Below are 9,578 nucleotides of genomic sequence, written 5' to 3'. Positions count from 1 at the left end.
ATTATGCAAAAACACAGAAACTGGCCAAACCCGCAACTCGTTTCTACAAAGAGAATCTACAATGCCTTGATGGTGCTTACAGCATTCCTCTCTCATCTGCTGATGTGTAGCAGGCAGCACATCCTAGAGGAGAATACAGGCAAGAACAGCTGACTATACACTACTCACACCTTGTCAAATTGTAAATTATAAATGGATGCCATTAAAATTTTAATCTCTTCCTGTAGTTAGAAGATAAAGTTAGTAATTTAGCAAGTTTATTTGATTTAGTTTTACCTCATGAGTGTCTCATATGTGCCAGCTGAAGAAGAGGGAATAGGGATAACAAGATGCTTTAATTATAACAAAGCCTTTTTGTCTTGTTTTTCCTTTTTTTAAAGCGATAAAGGGATCCATAAATCTGTGAAGAATCACTGTCTTTGACCCTCTCCTTCTGTCAGGTTTTTTTTTTTTTTTTTTGAAGTGAAGCTGCTAAGATGTTGACAACTCCATTGCTGCGCTCATTGTGTCAGAGTGAGCTTCCCTCTTCACAGGAAGAGAATAAACCACATTCTGATACATGGGTCGCACAGAGAGAAAGAAAAAGCAAAAACAAAACAAAAAAACAACTGCTTTATTTCCACTGATACCTGCAAACATAAATAGATCTGCTTTAGAAAAAAAGAGAAAAGCTTTCATCTCTAATTATGCCTCTGAGTAGTCAACATGAGAGCAATGGTGCCCCCTTGTGTAAAATCTAATTAATAGTCTAACAGTAATTTGAATTAGTGGTTCTAATACAGGCTGGTAGCAGAGGACGTTTGCAAAGCTTCAAATAAGGAGAGTTTTGATGGTTTTTATTCCACATTCATACGCTTTCTTTTTGAAAATAACTTGGATTTATTCTCTGTGAAGTGAGAGGCGTCCATCTTCACCCTCTGCTGCTCGCCATCCATCCTGTGTCCTGCAGCCCTATCCTCCACTGTCAAGGTTCTGGGCACACTGCACCACCCTGGGCTCAGCCAGTCGCTCGTAGGACAGGACTGTCATCACCTGCAAAAAAAAAAAAAGAAATAAGGACAGCAGGATGTGGCTTCAGAGAACACAGACCGCTGAGTAATACTTGCGAGCTATTAAAGACCTGCTGAGTAAAGAAATTTACCTAAAGAAAAACTCTGTGGATGCTGCTTTTTAGCTCACTGGGTTGCAACATCTTTCCCACATAGACAAAGGGATATTGATTGAGGCAATTAACTATTAATCACAGAAAACCAGTTAAAGCTCCAATGAATGGGATGTGTAACCAGTAACACAGCAAAATGATTTAACGCCTAGAGCAGAGGCTCCCTCAGAGACCGTGTTCGGCCTGCAGGTCATGCTCTAAAAATAGAGCTCGACAGCATGCAGCTCTGCAAACAGCATTTTAATTAACCTGCTATTATTTAGAATTGGCAACATTTGCATTCTTGTAAAGTTGAGCCCAAAACTATTCATACCCCTGAGATACCCTTGAAATGCAGCTCCCTGCAAAGACTCTATCAGCTCTTAAGTCATAGAGCTACAGAACCAAGGAGAATAGGTCAAAAGTATATACAGTAGATCAATTCAATAGTAATATTTTTAAAAATGTTATAAATATTAAATGTTGTTTTTTTAAAGTCAAGCAGCCCCCCCAAAAAATTGTATGAACTTTTCCCCCTTAATTTTCTAACAGAGCATTTCACTCAAAATCAGTGCAGCATTCGATACTGTAGATCACTCCATCCTGTTAAAACGCCTGGAAAACTGGGTCGGCCTCTCTGGTACAGCTCTCAACTGGTTTAAATCCTACTTAAAGGACAGGGACTTTTTTGTGTCAGTAGGCAACTTTATATCAGAGATGACAAAAATCACATGTGGGGTTCCCCAAGGGTCCATCCTGGGTAGATGTGCGGCTGACCAGCGGTGTTGTAGAGGGCCGCACTGGGTTAACGCGGTGATTTCATGATCTGTCAGACGCGCGCTTCAAAACACTCCAAGCCACTTCTTGTATTTGCAATCATCAATTTATTCCATTTGGCCGTCATAATCCAGACTTTACATTGACTGACACATACTGACCAGGCTAAACCATTCTATGATGCCAAAATTAAAGCGACAATATAGCACGGTCAACAGAAATTACGACCACCACCGGCGCACCCGCTTCCTCATTCATAAATTCAGCGCGCCAGAATGACTCCCATTCATACCTTAGTGACACTCACGCCCACCTTAGACACACCCAATCACATGTGGGGTTCCCCAAGGGTCCATCCTGGGTCCCCTCCTATTCAATATCTACATGCTCCCTCTCGCTCAGTTAATAAAAAACAACAACATCAGCTACCATAACTATGCAGACGACACACAGCTTTACATCACCATGTCACCAGGTGACTATGAACCAATTCAAGCACTGAGGAAATGCTTAGAAGAAATCAATGCCTGGATGTGCCATCATTTTCTTCAACTGAATAAAAACAAAACTGAAGTAATAATCTTTGGACCAATAGAGGAGAGATCTAAAGTTAGCACACAGCTTCAGTCGCTTCAGCTAGTAACCACTGATCAGGCCCGAGATCTAGGTGTAGTGCTGGAATCAGACTTGAACCTCCAAAAGCATTTAAAGACAATTACAAGGTCGGCTTTCTATCACCTGAAGAACATTTCCAGAATTAAAGGACTAATGTCTCAGCATGATCTGGAAAAACTGATCCATGCGTTTATTTTTAGTCTTATTGATTACTGCAACGGTGTTTTCACAGGTCTGCCTAAAAAGTGGATCAGACAGCTGCAGCTCATCCAGAACGCTGCTGCCCGTGTCCTCACTAAGACTAAGAAAGTAGAGCATATCACCCCAGTTCTAAAGTCCTTCCACTGGCTCCCTGTATCTCAGAGAATAGACTTTAAAATACTTCTGTTAGTCTATAAATCTCTGAATGGCTTAGCACCTAAATACATCACAGACTTGCTATCAGTGTATCAACCCTCCAGACCACTCAGGTCTTCTGGCTCCAGCCTGCTCTGCATACCTAGAACCAGAACTAAACATGGAGAAGCAGCATTTAGTTCCTATGCTCCACTTATCTGGAACAAACTTCCAGAAAACTGTAAAAGTGCGGAAAGCCTGAGTTCCTTTAAATCAAGACTAAAAACACATTTGTTTAGGATTGCCTTCGACTATTCTAGTTAAACAGTTCAACTAAAACATATTTTCTTTAGTCCAACTGTTTTTATTATTCTTTTTTGTTTCTGTATTTTTTATTTTATTTTTTTCTATTTGCTTTGATTCTGTTTTATCTTCCTTTATTTTAATCATGTAAAGCACTTTGTATTGTCTTTGTATTGAATTGTGCTATACAAATAAATTTGCCTTGCCTTGCCTAAATCTGCAGGTTTACTAATGGTTTAGTTTTTTATTTCTAAAAGTACAACTAGAGGCAGATCTTTCAGTTATCAGATTTTTCTACCAACTTGAAACTGTAAGTCTAAGGCAAGGCTTAAAACGTTCATAAAGCTTCTAGTTAAAGTGGCTCAGGTTATCCTGAGCTATCTCTATAGTTATGCTGTTTTAGGCTTAGACCGCTGGAGGACATAGGGACTACTTTTCATTATTCTGCTTCATTCTATCACGGTTCTCCAATTCTGAAGTATTTGTTAGATCAACACCAAACTTTATGCACTCTTTCCCTTTTCTCCCCATAGTAGCTTTATCTGATCTTTTCCTATTTGGCTGTGACACCATCATCGAGTGAAAATATCATCCGGGCTGCTGGATGTGTTTATCAGTGCATAGTCCTGTTTCTCTCCAAAACACAGCTCCGCTTTGACTGTGACTAATTGTATGTGACCTCTTTCATCCTTTTTGACGTGAAAACTTTCTCAAACCTCATCTTCATAATTGCGTCTTTTCTTGACAGAGCCACTTATGGAGCTAGTTTCCCGTTATTTTTGCTAATATGGAAAGTATTTATGGATCAGTGTCTCTATGTTCGTTTTGTATGTCTGCTTCTGTGGAATCCCCAGTCAGCCACAGCAGATGGCAGCTCAGATTAAGCCTGTTCTGGAGGTTTCTTCTTGTTAAAAGGGAGGTTTTTTAGCCGTCACTACATGCATGCTTGTGAGGGATTTCTGTAAAGTCAACGACACAATGCAGGTTAATGTCTACTGTCACCACAAGCTCATCTGGGAGGACTAAAACCTGCAAAGATTTCTAGTTTTCTCCGGGTAGACAGTGCAATATTTTTAATAGGTAGAAACCTTGTAACCAATCTGATTGGTTGAATTAAATTGTCTCTGTAAAGCACCTTGACATATGTTGTAATTTGGCACTATGAAATGAATGGGGTTTGAATTGAATGGTTAGTTACAAGGTATATCAGAAATTAAAAGGCTTTGAGGAATTAAACTGTTTGATTCAGGTGTGTTGGAGGAGCATTAATCTAAAAGTCGAAGCATAGGACTTCACTTGGGCACCACTGGTTTAAACCTAAATCTGGATGGGTTAATAATAATCTGAGTTTTTACTGTAAACTTGAAAGTGACAGTGATGAAAACAAAACTTTACTGGAAAAAATGGTTAACAGAATGTTCTGGTTTGTGTATAAACTCAGGTTGACACAACTGCAGCAGGGATCTAGCAGTGTTACAACATCCATCCATCCATTTTCTCCCGCTTCACCCGTCAGGGTCGCAGTGAGGCTGGTCCCCATCTCCAGCAGTTTATGGTCAAAAGCGGGGTTTGCCCTGGAGAGGTCCCCAGTTGTCCAATCACAGGACAACACAGAGTATGGGAGAATTATCCTGCCATAACAGAGACTCACAACCATGCACCCACAAACTCCTAAGGACAATTTAGAAATGCCAATTAGTCATGTTTTTGGACAGTGGTATGAAGCCAGAGTACCCAGAGAGAACCCAGGAATGCACAGGGAGAACATGCAAACATTCTAACTGCAAGGCAGCAGTTCTACAAACTGTTCCACTGTGCAGCCCGTGTTAAAACATGTACACAAAAAAATTAAACAAATAGATGCTACTTCACTGCAGTTTTTGTAATAATATCTACGAGACTATGAGCTTTTGACACAATAAGCCTATTTGATATTTCACTTTAAGTGGATTCTCTCCCTCGAAGGACAGTCGCTGTCGGGGTGTGAATTTGCACGCTAAAGCAAGGTTAGCATCAGTCCTGGTTTTGAGCGCAATATACTTTACTATGTGCTCTAAGCCAGTGTTTTTCAATCCTGGTCCTCAAAGCACCCTGCCCTGCATGTTTTAGATGTTTCCCAGCTTTCACACACCTGTCATCAATTGATAGCAGATTATCAGGCTTTGCTGAACTGCAATCATCTGAATCAGGTGTGCTGAACCTCAGAAACATCCAAAACATGCAGAGCAGGGTGCCTTGAAGACCAGGATTGAAAAACACTGGTCTAAGCTAAATAATCTGCGGAATTTTTGCCCAGTGGCGCAGAGGGAAGCACTGCTGCTTTGCAGCAAGAAGGTTCCATGTTCCATTCCCGATCTGGGGTCTTTCTGCATATAGAGTTTGCATGTTCTCCCTGTTCATGCGCAACATATTCTCATTATCAGTTCGTATGAAACCGTACGAAAAGTTATGCACAGTATTTCGTGGATTTTTGACGTTTTTCTGTGAAAAAACATATCAGTGCGCATGCGCAGCCAGCCAGACGAAAAAAGCAGATCAGTGGACGGACGTAAAACTGGAACGGACAAGCTTTCGACAGTACAATAATTACTTCATGATGTCTCTCACTAGGTTGCTTGCTGTCTTGTATGTAGGGTTAGGGTTAATTGTATGTTAAATTGTATGTTATTGAATGGTGTGTAAGATGCGCAAGGATATCTTGTCTATACGACGAAAAAAACGTCAAAAACCTACGAAATACTGTGCGTAACTTTTCGTACGATTTCATAAGAACTGATAATGAGAATACACTGTCATGCGAGGCTTCTCTATGGGTACTCCAGCTTCCTTCCACAGTCCAAAAACATGGCTGTTAGGTTAATTGCCTAACAGCATAACTGATTGCTTGCCCTGTTTGTCTCTCTGTTGCCCTGCGATACACTGGCGACCTGTGCAGGGTGTACGCCACCGCCTGCCCGTAGATAGCTGGAGATAGGCACCAGCACCCCTCGTCGTGACCCCAGCAGGGATAAAGCATGATGAAAAATGGTTGGATGTTTGTTAGAAACTCTAATTTTGATATATTTGAGTTGCTCTGTTTTGTTTACAGAGGATACATGTTGGATACTCAGTAGAAATATTTATAAATGATTCATAAGCGCCGTGAGCTACTCCAACAGGCTGTTAGCTTCTAATGATGCTATAAATGTATTTGTTTTTCTTTTAGAGAATCTGAAATTAAATTTTTCAGATGGTCAAACCTGAACTGTATTTGTGAATAACATAAATAACATAAAATTGTGAGTTTTCTAGTTGTGAACACAGTATTCTGATGGATGGCAATAGAACCCATAACGTCACCTTAAAACCATCAAGTTTCCCAGCTGCTGCAACCTTCTCACTGCTGCCTAAGGGCTGGGCTAAAGGCAGGGTACTAACCTCATTGTAAAGTGATTATTATTATGTTTTTTTCCCCCCATTTCATGAGCTGGTTGCACTGCCACACCATCTGTCTTTTCATGATAATTGGGAGGATGTCTTCATTTTCCCCCCACAGTGAAAGTAAAGCAGGTTTGTCTCATTTATGACTCTGACATCAGAGATAAAGCACAATGAGGACAGATCTCAGTTTGTGAAAACATGGTTTCCATGTTAACTACACACCCTGCGCTCTGTGGACGACAGTTTCAGCCATCATTATCTGAAACCCGTGAAAACGTTTTAAAGATACACATTATTTCTGCGAATTAGAAGAAATTGATTAAGGTTTGATTCATAATGACTGTGTCAAGCCTTGTATGCGAATGTGATCGTTACATTTAAAACAATAGTTAATGGTGGCTGAATACAAATGTCAGCTTGGAGGGTTTTCTATATGTTTGTTTGTGTTTCCGGAGCTCCTAATCAGTAGACATTAGAGAGGAGACATTAATTGGATCAGATACAAATTTACTTCTGGATTTCACTGATTATCTGCTCTATTAGTTCCTATTATTTCAATAATTGTTTAGGTTTTAAAATCTCAATCCTGATAAAAACACAGTCATCTCCTTCCTTCTATTTATACAAGAAAGAAAAAAAGACGAAATCCCTCCTTTAAGCTATTTTAGATAGATTATGATTAAACTGAATAGTTTATGAGCCTCCATATTGTTTTACGGTAGTTTAAGTAAAACTACAATTATTTGGAATTCTAGTTTAATTGACAGCAAACTTGAAACGTACCACAATGAGCCAACCTGCTCATTACTGAATGCAAAGCCTTCCCAACATGACCAGTGCATCCTCCACTGGCAGCCAGTCTGTGTAAAGCTGACTGTCTTTTTTATCATGTATGGGGTAAGATAACTACCAATAAAAATGCTTGCATATGTGTTTGAATTTGTAAATGTTATTCGATGAATATTAAATGATTTCTTTTTCCTGTCATAATACATGTGACTTCAGAGGTTTTATCTGTCAGAATACTAGGAGAGAATTATCCTGCCATAATGCAAGAGCACATAATTTCAAATTGAGAAAAGAATTTCATCTTCTTGCACTCAAAACTTATAATGCTCACACTCAAAACATGCGCTCTCTCTCAAATATTTCCTCTTCTCTCTCAAGTCTTTGTTTCTTCTCTCAGATTTAATGCTTCTTGCACAAATATTTTCTCCTCTCGCTTGCCTCCTTCTCTTCGGGCACAAACGGCGCTCTGCTCGAGTCTCAGTTACGCTCGCAAACCCATAGGCTCTGCTTGCAGATTTTTTTTGCTCTCTCAGATTGGATCGGATCGTCGCCTAGCAACCTTTCCAGCCAATAGAACGACAGCCTTAGAAAGGGTGCGCTTGTCTAACTCTCCTGAGTGTGCAATAAAATGGCCTTTTAATTTAAAAGCTATCTATTTTCAGACGTGACGTGATGTGAACAGAAAACTCCCGCCTCAGAGTTGCTCGTCAGAAAAATAAATAAATAAATAAATCACAGGCACACTCAGTAGAGTTAGACAAGCGCACCCTTTCCGAGGCTGTCGTTCTATTGGCTGGAAAGGTTGCTAGGTGACGATCCGATCCAATCTGAGAGACATCTGAGTACATTCCAACTTTCAGGGTTTGGTTGTGGTTCTTGGGGACCCAAATGCAGGTGAGGAGGCAGAGGTGAGTTTTTTGTAGTTTTAATGGAGTTCTCAACAGGTAACAGAGGCAGGAATCCAAAAATCCAACACAAACCAGAACCATGAAGACATCAGGGGAAACATGCATGAAAAGCTGAGGAACGATGATGAACCAGCACAGGGAGAGTATTTATGGCTGAATGAACAAAGGCAGGACTAATGAGCTGATTGGGAGCAGGTGTGAACAGAGGCTTCTAGAAGGAGCTAAGGAAAAGGAAACCGACACAAGAGGGCAACAGAGGGAAACAGAGGGCAACAAAGAAACACCTAAGAACTCAAATATATCCAGAAAACACAACAAAATGGGAATTAAACCAAAAAATACTAGAAAACATGGAGAAAGGTAAAACTGAATACGCAAAATAAAACTTAACAGAACCAAGACCGTGACACTAACAACTTTTACACAAGAAGAAGAAGACGAAAAAAGAAACCATTGATCGAATGTTATATTTTGCTTAAATGTTGTTTTTAACACCGAATAAAGTTTGTTTAAAGGCGATGTACCTTTTTGCACCATGTTTTTTTCTCCCACACTGTTTACATTTGATCACTGTTACACTTTATGAAATGGAAATGTTCATTTCACTGCTAAGCTGCTGTTCATTTACTGTCTGAAAGCTGAAACAAACTTTCCTTTTGCATACACTCTGGGCCGGATCTATCAAAGGTTTGCGTGTATAAAAATGTGAGCTATTTCACTGCGCACGCTAAAAAATGTACAAACTGATCTATCAACAGGGTGCTAAAAGGATTTGGTCTTTAAAACGTGCTAAATAGCGCCTCTTATCGATTTAGTACTTTTTCTGCAATGAATATGCAATATGGGGCGTTTACACGCAAAAGTGCGTCTTGTGGGAGGAGAACATATAAATATATTAATTTAGCACTCGCAAAGTGATTTATCAAACCTGAAAGCATTTTTGCTAACGGTATCTGACTCTATATTTAACACGTTTCAAAAGAAGGTGCAAATGGTCTGTATGAGTAATTGCGCACACATGGCAGCGGTTATTGCCGCAAGAAGGAGACATCGAAATGAAGCAAGGAGACGCAGAGAACGTATTTTTTCACTCCGTGTGAATATTTTTGGAATGAACGAGGAAACGATCATCAAAACATATCCTTTAACCAGCATTGACATTTTGGAGCTGTTGGGGGAACTCCGAATGGATTTGGAGCCAGCCACAAGGAGGACGCACGCAATACCAGATATCACAAAACTCCTTGCAACATTGGATCTCCCAATCTAGTTTTTCAGAAGTGCTGTCC

At 40.0% G+C, this 9,578-nt stretch overlaps 1 protein-coding gene across 1 annotated transcript in view; it reads right to left on the bottom strand.

Moving 5' to 3' along the window:
• Positions 1-441: 441 nt before the first annotated feature.
• Positions 442-9,578, bottom strand: part of mfsd8l2 (major facilitator superfamily domain containing 8-like 2) — a 50,005-nt gene continuing 40,868 nt past the window's right edge. Inside the window, exon 11 of the mRNA XM_038283522.1 lies at positions 442-1,032. Within this exon, the coding sequence (XP_038139450.1) occupies positions 952-1,032 (81 nt within the window). The 3' untranslated portion in view covers positions 442-951. The remainder of the gene's footprint in view (positions 1,033-9,578) is intronic.

The sequence above is a fragment of the Cyprinodon tularosa genome, unplaced genomic scaffold (genome assembly GCF_016077235.1).
Source record: "Cyprinodon tularosa strain WSP-4 unplaced genomic scaffold, ASM1607723v1 ctg195, whole genome shotgun sequence".
NCBI classification, from domain to species: Eukaryota; Metazoa; Chordata; class Actinopteri; order Cyprinodontiformes; family Cyprinodontidae; genus Cyprinodon; species Cyprinodon tularosa.
Note: the sequence above shows the minus strand (reverse complement) of the source record. Positions and strands in the feature narration are given on the sequence as shown.